General features: G+C 32.9%; 2 protein-coding genes across 2 annotated transcripts; both read left to right on the forward strand.

Moving 5' to 3' along the window:
• The first annotated feature begins 1,348 nt into the window (after nucleotides 1–1,348).
• LOC140757089 (putative inorganic phosphate cotransporter) lies at nucleotides 1,349–4,554 on the forward strand. Its single transcript, XM_073092626.1, has 8 exons — nucleotides 1,349–1,444; nucleotides 1,628–1,766; nucleotides 2,052–2,269; nucleotides 2,802–2,951; nucleotides 3,077–3,209; nucleotides 3,473–3,597; nucleotides 4,037–4,156; nucleotides 4,414–4,554. The coding sequence occupies exons 2-8, from the start codon at nucleotides 1,640–1,642 to the stop codon at nucleotides 4,552–4,554; spliced, it is 1,014 nt and encodes a 337-aa protein (XP_072948727.1). The 5' UTR covers nucleotides 1,349–1,444; nucleotides 1,628–1,639.
• Nucleotides 4,555–6,609: 2,055 nt separating this feature from the next.
• Nucleotides 6,610–9,721, forward strand: LOC140757097 (putative inorganic phosphate cotransporter). The gene is made up of 7 exons (XM_073092632.1): nucleotides 6,610–6,622; nucleotides 6,867–6,991; nucleotides 7,401–7,580; nucleotides 7,870–8,008; nucleotides 8,356–8,573; nucleotides 8,960–9,109; nucleotides 9,635–9,721. Exons 1-7 carry the CDS (start codon nucleotides 6,610–6,612, stop codon nucleotides 9,719–9,721), a joined length of 912 nt encoding a protein of 303 aa, XP_072948733.1.
• Nucleotides 9,722–15,328: the final 5,607 nt, after the last annotated feature.

Raw genomic sequence — 15,328 nt, forward strand, 5'->3', positions numbered from 1 at the left:
CAATGCACAAGAAGATGTACAAAGTTAATAAGCAACGAGAAAAAGTAAATAACAAAGATAATCGTGTACATAAAATTAAAATGTGAGATAAGAGATACATTGTTTGTATCAGGTGTCGATAAAAATAGATTTTTCTTTAAGATTAGGTACGTTTGCTAAATGTAAGATAACAGATCCAACAATCCATATCAGCTGTCCTATTCGCGATGACAGTAACAAGTAAATACACTAAATCTTGTATTGTACTGTAAGATTTTAGGTCCCATTTTAAGTAAGAAAGACGTAATAGTAAAATTGCTCATTTTAATATTTTTAGTGCGTGATAAAGCGTTTTTGTACAATCGTTTCTTTTTAAACTTAATATTTTATTACTTACACGCGAAGAAAAATAAACTTGTTACAACTAATGATTACTTGGTTAAGATACGAGTAATTTATCGCCATAAAGGAAATGAGTCTTATTGAAAGTCGAACAGTTTAGCTTTAGAAACGCGCAATTGGAATAAGTTCAGCTTCACATATTTAAAATATATCCTAACTTATTGGTATACAAAGGGAGTACAGGACGCCCCCCGACCAGGTGGACTGATGACCTGAACCAGACAGCGGGTAACCGCTGTATTCAGACCGCTCAAGACCGGTCGGAGTGGCGCAGATTAGGGGAGGCCTATGACCAGCAGTGGACTATTAAAGGCTGAAGGATGGATGGATGGATTGGTATACAAATATTCGTCTCGTATGTACTACAATCTTGAATTTGCAATTTTACAGAGACATGTGTTCCTGTTCGTTACATCCAAATCGTAATGTTGTTTTTTGGCTTCATGCTGGCATTTTGCGTCCGGGTCATAATGAGTCTCGCTATAGTCGCTATGACTGACCAATATTCTGATAATGTAAGTATGTAAGCATATCCTGCTAAAATATAATTATTCCTAGTTTGATGAAGCCGAAGGCCGAAATTTTACAATCAGGCCAAAATCGAGGCAAGAAGGCAGAATAAGACTACATTGCAATACAACTGAGTCTTATTGATCTTTTATTCGTATTCACGCATGTTAAATATGTTGCAATGACCACTCAATCGCATCGAAAGAAATTTAACCATTACGATTCTAATATAGGTACGATCGACAGCACAGCCGCTGGCTGAGAGCTGACCAACAACCAGCCGCTATAATTAGTAGCAGTCTATCGTACGTTACCGCCCTTATACTAACGTTATAATGAAGTTTTACGAGCATTTAATTTTATTTCTTCTGTTTCAGTCCTTCGACTGGTCGATTCAGCGACAGAGTGTGATACTGTCATCGTTCACTTGGGGGTACATCATATTACAGGGTTATTCTGGCGAGCTAGCTTCAAAATTCGGTGGCATGACCCTTGTAACAATAGCCATAGGATGTAATTCTATCATGTCATTGCTACTGCCTGTTTCGGCAAAGTATGTGAGTATTTTTCTACATCAAAATTTTGATTTGGTTTTGTGTCTCCAAGAATACAATAAACCCTAACTATATATGTAGGAATTTTTAGTAATACAATCTTTATTTCCTTAAACCATATATTATTTCTGACAGTAATCAATATAATTTCTTGTAAAATTTGAAATACTTTATATTTTAAGGGCGGTTGGATAATGGTTTGCATTTGCCGTGGAATCCAGGGTTTTACGCAAGGAGCCATATTTCCATCGATGCATTACTTAATCAGCAAGTGGGTCCCTCTGGAGGAAAAAGGCCGAATGTCTAGCTTCATTTTCGCTGGTGAGCCTGAACGTCTATATTTTTCTAAACAGCAGCATCGTTGGAAAAATAAAAGGAAAATACGATATAGTTCGCCTGCCACACATACTATGGTTCCAATGATACGATGATGAATTTATTTTAAGAAGCCCCACATAATCCTTAGAGATTTAAGAGCATCTGTGATGTTCTATCATTTAAGTAGTACTTATCTACTTAGTACTTTGTACTTAAAATCATATCCACTAACCCTGTTTGCTACATATCTAACAGTAACCATTTTTTCCATTTTGATGTTATCAACAGGGGGTCAATTTGGAACAGCCGGGCAGCTAATAGTATCTGGCTACATAGCGGATTACTGGGGTTGGCCAGTAATTTTCTACCTTAATGGAGTCGTTGGAATAATTTGGACAATCGTCTATTTGATAATAGGCAGTGATACTCCACAAGCCTCGAAGATGATCAGTCCAGAAGAACGTTTATACATTCAAACTTCTTTAGGGCAAATTGGAGGACATAAGGTATGTTATTGTTGCAAGTTATGATTCGATTATCATTACCACCTTTTCCCATATATTCTCAGTTTATTCTGCAGTGTTACGTTCTTAAGATCATGTTGTCTTCTGCATCCGATATTATTTCGTTTCTTTCGTCTCTGTATATGACTGCGTGATTCTGTTCCTAATTGGGATCGCTAATTAATACCAATTATTCCTTGACATCTGGGGCTTGTAATTAATGTCATTATCAATTAGTCGTTCCAAAAGCAAATGAGCATGAAATCCACTGCGAGTCCTTTAAAATTATAAGTATTCATTATTGTCTTCATTTATACTTAATTATGTTAGTTTTGGGCAGTTTTGAATCTAATGAAAATGTTTTAAAGGTGACAGAATCATTTTGGACTACCATTACTATCACGTAGACTATACATATATTCATTGATTATTTAAATAATGTTTATGAACATAAATAAGATAATTAAGATACCTATCAATACTGCCTCAGTTAAGTACATATTAATACTTAATTTTAGTAACTTTTCATTTTCAGAGAATGAAAACGCCATGGAAATCAATATTTACATCGTTGCCATTTATTTCGGTCGTCGTAGCGAATATTGGTAGTAATTGGGGATTTTGGACGTTACTTACTGAAATTCCAACTTACATGAGCAATATTCTTGAAGTAAATATAAAATCGGTAAGTAAGTACGTACTTGTTGGATTACTAAAACTAATAAATTTTATACTAATAGCATCAAAGATCTTATAACAAATAAAATTAATTAAATAACTAAGCTAATAATTTTAATAAACATTTGACAGAATGGTGTTATGTCTGCCCTTCCATACATAACGATGTTTCTCATGAATTTTCCTGTGGGATTCACTTCAGACTATGCTATAAAAAAGAAATGGGTTAGTGTTACAACGTGTAGAAAGATTGCTAATACTGTCGGTAAGTTATTACAAATTGTGGGTTTTATATAAATATGTATAACTTTAATTTTGCCTGAAAATATTTAGTTCCTCGCTGAAAATAAATATCCGCTGTTGATGACCTCACTAGCTTCTAAAATATTTTTAACTAAATTTTGTGTTCCAAGTATAACAATTACCATGTGAGCCAAAATATCACCCTATTATTAACAATAATATTGCAAATATTTTTCTAATTATTTACAACTTTTTATGTACAGCGAAAATGATATTTTATTCCAGGTTTTTGTGGACCAGCTTTCGGCTTGATATGCCTGTCCTATGTGCCAGCTGGACATGTCACTGCTGCTCTTCTCGTATTGGTTGCTGCTCTTGCCCTCCATGCCGGCTTCTACAATGGGTACATTGTAAGTTTCATATTGTTATCAAAAATAAGTAAAATAGCAGCCAAATGAAACTGGTTGTGTTCCGAACCGCTGTGTTCTGGTTTGAAGGGTGTGGTCAGGGAGATATACTTTTCAGAGGCTTTCCAGCTTAGTCCTCAGTTGTAGCCACGCACCTGTGGCCGACCTTAGGTAGGATAATTATGTTATTAGGAGTTGATTACAGATGTCCATGGGCGAAATTAGCCACTTACCATCAGATGGACTACATGCTCATCTGCTACTCCTATATTATAAAAAAAAAAATAAAGACAGGTCCTCTGGAGTAGTCAATTATTTGTTATTGCAGTGAAATCCCCTCTATCAACAGGTCTTAGGACTAGAAATATATAAAATAGAATTTTTCGTTATTTCACGTAGGTACATTTTTTAGTTTTTTATCAAGGATTTTGTTTGTTTTCAGCTAGTTCACCTCGATATGGCACCAAACTTTGCTAGCACGTTGATGGCGGTGTCTACTTTCATTTCAAACGTCATTGGACTGTTTGCTCCTCTTGCCGTTGGTTTCATATTAGAAGATGAAGTATGTACAACTTTTATCTTCTAATTTTATTATATTTCATGCATTATTAGTTCAATCGACTGACGTTGAAAAAGCTAAAGTGGCTATGACGTCTGTAGGGAACTAAGTGTTATAACACAATTAGATGTTTGTCTTCAGCAGTGGAAGGAGAAAGATTGATAAATAATTATAATAATTCTTTTTTGTTCCTACGTCTATATGAGTGATCTATCTGATTTTAATTTTATATATTATGTAAATTAATGTTTTATTTTCAGACAAATCCAAAAGAATGGCGTATTGTATTCTACATAACGGCACTGACGTACATTTTCACGAATCTGTTCTTCGTGATCTTTGGAACGAGCAAACGACAGAAGTGGAACGAAGGATCTGAAGTGATTCCCAAAGTTCAATAAATATTTTTTAAACAATAAAGTTTATTTATTTTTATGTAACTATTTAACGGAATGTTTGAACCTAATTTCTATTCACTTTGAACGTTCAATTTAATCGAAAATTTTAAACAATTATCAAAAACTGATGACAATACACGATTTTAATAATTTTGTACCATTGTCCTTATCAATATCCTCAGGGTTAAAGATTTTCAGAAGAAGTTCATTGCAAAGTTATTAGATTGTAAGAATTATTGCTTTTTAGTAATTATTGTCAATACTGTTATAGCGTAATTTTTAGTTTTTTAAACTATATTTATTTCTATTATAAAACAGTAGTAAACACTAAGAATATGATTAACTTAATAAATCAGGATTTTCATACAGACACACGCATATCAAAGGCATTATAGGTCACACTCTGGTCAAAACTGAAATTTAAATTCATAATTTTGAGATCCAAGAATATCTAATGGATATCTAGAGCCACATAATGAACTCTCACGCTTTATTTACAATAAAATATATCTTTATTTGTTGTTAATACAATTGTCCATTAATTTTTTTCTAAGTTTATTTTATATTTTTTGGTTTGATTTCTATAAACGGGTGTACTTTACTTTTTTAAACTATTTTTTTTTTAATTTTTTAGTTAAATTTCTTACAAAAGCGAGTTCTTTAGTTTCTTTAATTATTATTTATTGTTTTATTTATACCGCTGTTCACATATCCACAAAGCGTCATAATTATTAGGATGTATGTTGATCTCTTTCTACTGAAAAACGGAGTTACTCACTGACAAACATACAAGTGAAGCTAATATAAAACGTGTAAAAAGAACAGTTATGTACTACATTTTTTTTAGCTCCTTTAAATTTTCGACTATTACTGGCTTCATAGTAGCTACACTTGTATCTATATATGGTTGGATTCTTTGAACTTATTTTTCACCGATTTGAAGACGTTACAAATTTTATTAAAGTGGACATTAAGGTTGAAAACGATCATCACATACTTATGATGGGAAATGGTCACGGAAGCTTTGTCATTTATAGCCAATTACAAGTACGACAGGAGTTCCTATTGAAAGCATGAAGTCAAGACTATCTCAGCTGTTTCTAAGCAGGTTTCTAACATTATTAAATCTAAACAATTAGCATAAACGATGCCTCAAGGCTGGTTTCAGAAGTAGTGTGCTGTAGAATACAGTTGTGTTAAAGAAAGCCTTTCCATTCCAAACAAATCAAGTACTGTTACTGACTTTTGATAGAACTTATTTACCCAACAAACAGATATACGAGTACGAGTACTTAACCGTGGAGATCTTACTTAGTTCTCAGCAGCAAACTCTTGCTTTAGTTCATTACAGATGGCTGAACGGCACTAGCCACTTATTTCTGCCTAATAACAGCAGTGTTAGGCGCTGCTGTGTTCCGTATTGAAGGGTGTGGTAAGGGAGACATACTTTTCCAAAGCGTTCCAGCTTAGTCCTCAGGGGTAGCGGCACATCTGTGGCCGACCTCAGGTAGGAATATTTAATCCTATCTGGGGTTGACTACATATATCCATGGGCGGCAATAGCCACTTACCATCAGGCGGACTGCATGCTCCTGTGCTACACCTATATTATAAAAAAAGTACTTAAAAGAGACTAAGTGCTATTGCTTCTTTTATATAAACAGAGGCTAACAATAGATTATCAACAACTACACGTGCAGTAGTGTACATAAAAAAGGTACCGTTATTTGAATATGTTAAAATTATCTAGAGAAATCAAGATAAACTTCAATGTCAACGTAATTTCTCAAATAATCAAATCCTAAAGATAAACTATACCACTCAAGAATATAAAGTTCTTTTCTAAAAGCGATATCTCATATTTCTGCTGAAAATTCAGTGTCAAGTTCATTGTACACGTCAGTAATTTAATTTATTTTATTTTAAGTAGAAGTTTCAACAATATTCATTATACTGTAATGCTGTTAAAATGTCCCGAAAGTTCTCTTTTGTATATTTAATATAAAGAACATAATATTAGTTCACCATTAAATTTGTGGTTAAGAAGAAACAAACAAAATGACGAAATCCAGTAAGTTATATTATAATAGAAGTACGTATAATTGATTGTGCAAGTCACGTAACTTCTACTTTTAAACTGTTTTAAAAACGTTAAAGTATTGACAATGATATAAGCCAATGTTGTGCAATTATAATTATAATCTTACCCTAATATAGCATGTGGAGCAGGAGGTAATTCAGACTATACATTCTTCTTGTTTTAGTATCATAATATTATTGTTTAATTTTAAAATAATGTATAAACTGACCTACAGAACAATGGCTCGGGGTGCGCCATCTTCAAGTCCTGTTGATATTTCTGGGTCAGACCACCTCATTCACCGGGAGAGTTACTATTAGCATCGCTATCGTTGCCATGACCGATCCCAATAACGAAAATGTAAGAAAAAAGTTATTGTAACCCCTCACTACTAAAATTATAATGATAAGGATCTTTCTGCGTTTCGTCAATTTATTAAGACGCAGTAAACGATTTGCTTACTGGCTCGTTGTTGCTATGATAATTGATTATTATTTTTATTTAACTATGTTTTTAAGCGCATTATTTGGCGCGCCCAAGATCTAAATGGCTGGACAGATTAAACAATGTGGTTTTTGTTTTTACCATAATACTACCTTTATTAAGAAAATATAACAAATAATGCGTTAGGATTACTGACTACAAACCTTATCCCTACTAGTATGCACGGTCTTAAAAAAAATAGAGGAAGACCTAAAAAATAATTCCCAACACTACTTAGATAGGATTATTTATTTTATTTTTAATAAAGTTTTATTTTATTCCTCAGTACTTCAATTGGTCAATTCAGCGACAGAGTGTAATCTTGTCATCGTTCGCGTGGGGCTATGTTATATTGCAAGGCGCGTCTGGAGAGCTGGCTTCCAAGTTTGGAGGAATGAATCTTATGATTTTGAGTGTTGGAGTCAATTCTATAGTGTCACTACTATTGCCTGTTGCTGCAATTTATGTAAGTAAGAGAAATTAATGACTCATATTGGGCCTTCATATTTTCGGTACGCAGAAAATGTATCAGGGTATGAGGGTATTATAGGAATGTAACCAAGACATGGTTACAGGAGAAATAAAAAAAAAAGTAAGTATAGTATGATCTTCATTTTTTTCTGATGCTAAGAAATATTGACCATGGAGAGAATAAAATTTAAATAAAATTGAAATATAAGGTAGTACAAGGATTACAATTAATGACAAAATATCAGTACCTCATAAAACTTACGTAAAATTATATATGATTGCAGGGTGGTTGGATGGTGGTTTGTGGTTGCCGTCTGATACAAGGGTTACTTCAAGGATTGATGTTCCCAGCGCTTCACTACTTGATCGGAAAGTGGGTCCCAGTAAACGAGAGAAGTCAGATGGCCAGCTTCATTATTAGCGGTATGTAAGACTACTTATGATTACCGACATCATCATCTTTGAACCTATCATTCATCAATTGAACCTATGATAATATTGATTGATGGATTGAGAGTTAACCTAAAATCAAAAGATGAAAACTGCGACATTGATATAGTAATAAAACATTATTAGTTAAAGCTAGAACTTAAATAAAAATTGTAACATTCCAAAATTAATAAACCTCTTACCTAATTTATGTCATCACGCGTGTAGATAATAATTAAAGGAATCAGGCGTTAGTCTGCGGAAATATTCTTCACAGCCTTACAATACCACGACAGTATAATATTTTATCGTATGTTTACTTAAGTATTTCTATGTATCAGGTGCTCAGTTTGGAACAGGAGCTCAACTTATTGTTTCGGGGTACATAGCGGAGTATTGGGGCTGGCCTGCAATTTTCTATGTGAACGGAGTGGTCGGACTGGTGTGGGTAGTGGCATACCTGTTGGTAGGTAGCGACAATCCACAAATATCGAAATTAATAAGCGACGAGGAACGATTTCATATACAAAGTTCTTTGGGGCAAATTGGGGGACATAAGGTAATTATTTTTAAATATAATTTTCATATTATTTACTTTTAATATAAGTATGAGAATTGCGGATGCGAAATTAGGATAAAATCACAAAAGTTCGGCATCCTCTTGCACGCTAAGGACAAAAAAAATCAATTCAATACACTAGTGGTAAAAAATAGTCGACTAAATTTTTATTACAAGATAATCATACAATATTCACATACTGCCAATTTCATTGGACATAACAATTAAGCCATTCTAAATAATAAATAAGGAAAATAAAACAAAAGAATATATTTTTTTAAATAGTCATGAATATTACATAGTTTGAGAGATTAATTTTCTAGTAATTGGATTATTTGCATCAAAGTAACTTGTATAGTGAGTACATGAATACCCTTTTGTAACAGAGACTAAGAACACCCTGGAAAGCAATTCTAACGTCAATTCCATTTATTGCCACCGTCATAACCAACACTGGCTTCACCTGGGGCTACTGGACGCTACTAACTGAGATACCCACTTACATGAGCAAAGTTCTTAACGTTGACATCAAATCGGTAAGTTTTATAACTGATAATAAAAATATTTTTTAAGAAAATAGATCTTCTTTGTTAAGTGCTGTTAATATTTTGTAATCTTAAAGCAGATTTAATAATGATAATAGTAAAGCATTTATCTTAAAGAAAGATATTGTCAACACGTGAAAAGTAATATAAATAAACTTCATACTGTCAGCATAATGAATATTTCACTGAATATAATTCAAGTCAAAACATTTTTTTCTTTTACAGAATGGCGTAATGTCTGCCCTACCTTATTTGATTATGTTTATGATGAACTTTCCCGTCGGATTCGTTTCGGATTATTTTATAAGGAATGGTTGGGTTAGTATGACTGTGAGCCGAAAGATATTTAATTCTATTGGTAAGATTTATTTTCTTAATTCAGCTTATTCTCATTCAAAAATTAATTGCATATACTCGTATTTCAGTTTAAAATTTAGTCTCAATATTTACACTTATTAACTTTATATTTACTTTTTATAGTTGATTAATTTCCCAATATTAATGCTTATTTCACAGGTTTCTTCGGACCGGCAATATTTCTTTTATGCTTATCTTACACTCCAGCTGGTAACGTCACGTTGGCATTTGTCCTTCTATGTTTGACGTTTGCCACAAAAGCTGGATTTTATAGCGGATTTATCGTAAGTTATATTATAACTTGACATAATAGCATTTGATTCGTATTGCCTATTAACATCTCGCCTGATACGTTTTTAGTGAAATTTTATTTTATTTTAGTATTAGCTGAAATACAATGTTTTCTTAAACGCGAAATCAATATGATGTACCTATATAATTATAACTTCTAAATTTTTACAAATATTCAGTACAGTAGTATTAAATATTTCAACTTTTTTATATTTTTAAAACTTACCATTACCATATCTATTGTGTTTCTTTTACGGTTACTGGTTGTCACTGTCATCAAGTAACTGTAACAGGGTGATATATTTGGGTATATGGATTTACCATTATGATAAACATAATTTATTTGTCATCAGGTTATGTTCCTCGACCTTGCACACAACTTTTCAAGTTCATTGATGGCATTTTCGAATTTTGTCGCAAATACCGTATCATTATTTGCGCCTCTTTTCGCTGGGTTCATATTAGACGATGAAGTATGTATATTTAGTTTACTTCCACTTTTTAACTTTCATTATTAATGATTTTATTATTTATTTGGACTATTGTTGTATATATAGTTATTGCTAAGCGCCCAATTTGCTTAATAGTAATCTTACATTTTAATGCTAATAATATTTTGATGTGAAACATCTATAGCCGCACGTAAAACCGATTTCTGGCGTGGCGACGCATGCCGTGTCTATATGCAGTAATGTGTACGGTGTGGCGACGCGTCGCCATGCGCAATCGAATTCAATAAATAGTCATCGTTATCTGGAAAAAAATCGTAATATTTTATTTTATCATTATGACATATTTTTATTTTTAGTTCCTATCACAATATGTTCTTTTCTGCATATTACTTTTACAAAATAATGTCGATGTTTCACATCTGCCAGGCGTCCCGTGACGGCTCACATTTTTTTTATAGTATCAAATGTACTATATTACAATACTAGTCGTAAAATAATTAATTTCTATTTTCAGACAAACCCTGAAGAATGGCGTATAATATTTTACGTATGCGTTTTTTTGTACGTAATTACTAATATATTATTTGTGATCTTCGCTACAAGTAAGTCGCAGAAGTGGAACGAGGGAGTTGAAATTTCCAAAAAATCAATAAATGTTTAATGAGTTGAACTGTATTTTTTTACACTTTAAAGAAAACGAAAGCACGAACGAAGCAATGCACCGCACTTATAAATATGAGATAGTAAGTAAATACAGAACTGAAGTAACCTAACCTAACTGTCCCATTTTGTATTGTCTTTGGTAGGAATCATTTGAATAGATTGAGTATTAATAATTAATGTGTGTAAGACAATTACGGTAATCTAAAGTAATTATCATAAACATGTAACCAAAACCACTATCAAAGTAACTCACTCACTACCTTAAAACTTATCCAGATAAATACTTAACATAGAAACTTATTAAAAAGGTATGATTATTAAGGACACCGTGATAAAACACTACAAACATTATACAAGGGGCAAAGAAAGGACATTGTAGTAACAATGAAATATGAGAAATATATACGTTTTGGCACCACTTCAACGTTTATCAAAGACTATCGAAAACATGATTAGATTTGCTATGACACCGCGTTACTAAATTAGAAAATGAAGAAAAAATTGAAAAAGATACCAAAATATTATAAAGTGAGCATGATTCGAATTGAAAAGAAGACTTTGAATTGGTAAAACATTGTACAACTTATCACTTTCTCTGTTATTAAAACGCAATTCGGTCTTGAAATCTCTTTCTCTATAATCCATATTTAAAATCAGTTATTACTGATATCAGCTGTAATATGTTTTAAATAAATATGTGGTCAAATTATTTCTAGGGTCTATCAATATTGTATCTTTTTCATATCAAAAATTAACCAACTACTTCCTTGATAACACAAAACAATAATTACAAAAATAAAGAAAAAAATTAACAAGTTAAGGGCTAAAAGTACGCGAATTCAATAACTTCAAAGTAGATGAGTTAAAACTTAGATTATATTATCAAAAGGGCGCAGATTTGCCAACAGAATTATCAAGAAACAACTTTGATGTATTAAAAAATTACCAAAATCCATTATCTTGCCGTCAGCGAAAAATTAAAGGTTCATTACGAGAAGTAAAAGTAAGGGAAGGGGATAAAACATTTCAGTTAATGTAATGAAATTATGTAATAAGCTGGTGTTTATATTATCTTTTCATTACTCCGTTCAGTTTTTTGAGGGTTTAATTTTTTTTAATTACATGCAATATTTGATACTTGACCATTTTGTCGTCTTTGGGGAAATGGTGACGTGAAGCCGTTAAGCTAATGTTAGCATAGTTGACATTAAACGTAGTCAAACACTTTTAGATTGCTTGTAATCAGTACCCTTATCAAGAGTTTTCAAAACATCCCACAATTTTACGTTACGTTAACTCAATCCATTATTCTGTTCTGTTTGCTTAGTAGACTGAGTAAACGTAACAATAAGTAGGTGCTCAAGTCATTTTGTTTACCTCACATGTCCACAAAAAAGAGAGACCAAACATAAAGCGCCATTTTGTCAATTTAGACATTTAATGTTACGTTACTGACACTATAGTTCGGATACAATCCGCTAGGGGCGCTATTTGGAAATTTTATGGGCAAATTCGTAAACAAATTCCAAAACAGTCATTTGTCAAAAGGTAAAAACTCATGGTAAAGGTATAGGTAGCCTTCGAGAAGCATCAAATGCACAAGGAATGCTAGTAATTTCTACCACTTTTCAACTCCGACGCTTCTGGTAAACGAAAGAGTTCAAGCGAACAAATACACAGTCCACAGGAAAATTTAGTACATGTCCAGTCAGTTCTAACATCTGTAATTAAACGGGTAGGCTTTTAACAGGCAACACGCAATTTGCATACAATGAAGCTAATTGGAGCTGGACCCGTCGGGGTAAAGAACGGCAGTTAGGCTTCTGAATGTTAACAGAACTATTCGAAATTCCCAGACATGTAATTTTGTTCGTTTTTGCTCATATTATTCAAGTGCACTTGCAATCATCATCAACCCATTAGGGTCCCACTGCTGGGAATGGGTCTCCACTCATAATGAGAAGAATTAGGCCATAGTCCACCGCGCTGGCCAAGTACGTATTGGTAGACTTCACGTACCTTTGAGATTTTTTTATAGTATGCAGATAGAGTATGTAGGTTTCCTCAAGATGTTTTCCATCGCCATTTATCAATTGATAATTAATTTCTACTTGCAATATTTCCTAGATACATGTAAGCTCTTCAAGATATACATATTTGTGCGCTTGAGACTGATTTCAAAAGAATAGTGACTCAATATTTATTGTTTAATCACTGGAATTACATGGGGTATACTAAACTATATGTAAGTCTATAAATAAACCTGAGAATTAAATTCGTCGTCTAGTATGTAAATCAGCCGGCACTCATTCCCTTTCACTAGAATGCAAGAACTGCTTCACGCTAAAAATTAGCGTGGAAGTGGTAGTGGCATTGGTGGCAGTGGTGGCGGCACCTCTTCGGAATGATATACTGGTTCTGCCACCTTTCAATTATACAGACTGCTCTTACAAATAAAAAAGTTTAGAGATATTTCCAGAAGTTAAAACATTATTAATAGAGTTGTATATTAATAATAGTACTTTTGGTTTTGTGTCAAATCGCGTACACTTATCTACAATAATTATTATGTTATATTTTCAATATTAAAGGAATAGCGAACCTTTAATCGCCTGTAGTTTATTCATTCGCAACGGCACAAGTTGATAATATGGCATGAAATTCAAATTTCTCGCATTCCGGCCAACTCGGCAATCTGGGGGTACGCAGGCGTTTGCAAATTAGCGAAAATGAACGCTTAACGGGCTCTTCGGATAAATTGCTTCATTTATCAAACGTACCCAAATAATAACCTAACGGTTGTCGTGGAAGCATTTGTTACGCTTCCGGTAGGATCAGATCCTCGTTATTCAGTTTAAGGGTACGTCACCATTACATCTATGAAAGCTTTAAGAAAGCAGTGAAGTATGATTATATTGGTATGATGAGGGTACTTATATAATGGACCAGGCAAGGGAGCAAGCATCGCATCTGGTCTTAAGTGAATCCAGCTAGTCAACGACATCTGTAATCAACCCTTAATAGACCAAAATTTGGCTGAACGGACCCTTCAAATCTGAACCGAGCGTCACTTGAAACTATAGTAACAAGGCAGAAAGAAATGCGGCAAATTATTATGATTACTGATAGAGTTGGTTTAAAGATTTAAGCTGGACAAACGGTAACCCAGCTTATTTGACGTTAAATGTTTTCTAGCGGCCCGGAGCATAATCAACCCGAAAAAGAATTGGAATTATATCTACCTCTGAGGATTAGGTTGGAATAGCTTATGGATAGGAGTAAACATTATTTATTTAACGGTTTTCTGGTAATGATCTAACTTAATCTGTTATCGGCATCAACGCACCACTCGACGAATTGGACTCGAGTTTCACTTCTTAATTTAAATGTAAATAAACATAGTTTATCCAATTTAGCCAACATTCGTTTAACTCATTCAACGAAATCAACTAACAAGTAAGTATAATTTTTAATTTCGATTAACATAACCCTTTATCGAAACATGCAATTAGTACAATAAAAATATGTGAATTAGTTGTTACAAGGTTGATAAGATATTTATTTTTATCCCATTTACAATAATAATTAATGTTATTATAACTAGGGTTCACATTACCGAATAAAACAGCTCGTAAAATAACAAAATGGCAAAGACATTGCCAAAGTTCAACATTATCTTCATGTTAACAAGTTTGTTTTGCGTTCAACTCAATTCCTATATCTCTAGAATAAGGTATATTTTGTACCATTCTCACTGCAGTTCATTTATTTTCGGCGACAACTTGACTCCTGCGATCTAAATAGTCTGTAACTCGAAGAAATAAGGTCTATAGTGAGATTACAATGGCATTGATGTATGAATGGCAGAAATTTGTTGGTGTTACGGGGCTATTGAAAGATAACCTTTTATATTGATATAAAATTTATCGCACTTTTCAAAGTTAATGCGTTTTGAAACAAGGAAATGTATGGAGATATTTATAGTTAAAAACAATGCAATTACATTCACTTCTTACTTAAAATCAGGTGATTAAAGTAATCAGTTAGGTAGCTGATTAAGTAATCATTATTTTTTCACAAATTTTATTTAATGCTGCTGGTTATGTAACCGACGGTCGACTAACATTTGATGTTAACGAAGTTTTTAAATTTTGTAATATTGGTTCGAGTGACAGTATAGGAATAAATGAAACTTAATGATTTAAAAGTTTACACAATTTATTATTACTGGCTTTGGTATACTTCAAATATGCGAACTACATTTTGCTAAATGAATTAAACATGATATATTTCTGTGAAAATAATGGTCTTAAATGGGTATCTATTTAAAATGTTTTGTATAAGATTTGATAATTACGGGTTAATTATAATTATGGTAAAGTTTTATTATGAAGACGACTCTACGCTACTCTAAGCCATCAAAGATTATTTCTCTCGGAGATCTATA

The sequence above is a fragment of the Epargyreus clarus genome, unplaced genomic scaffold (genome assembly GCF_041222505.1).
Source record: "Epargyreus clarus isolate Ecla_fem2 unplaced genomic scaffold, WU_Ecla_fem_2.2 ptg000004l, whole genome shotgun sequence".
NCBI classification, from domain to species: Eukaryota; Metazoa; Arthropoda; class Insecta; order Lepidoptera; family Hesperiidae; genus Epargyreus; species Epargyreus clarus.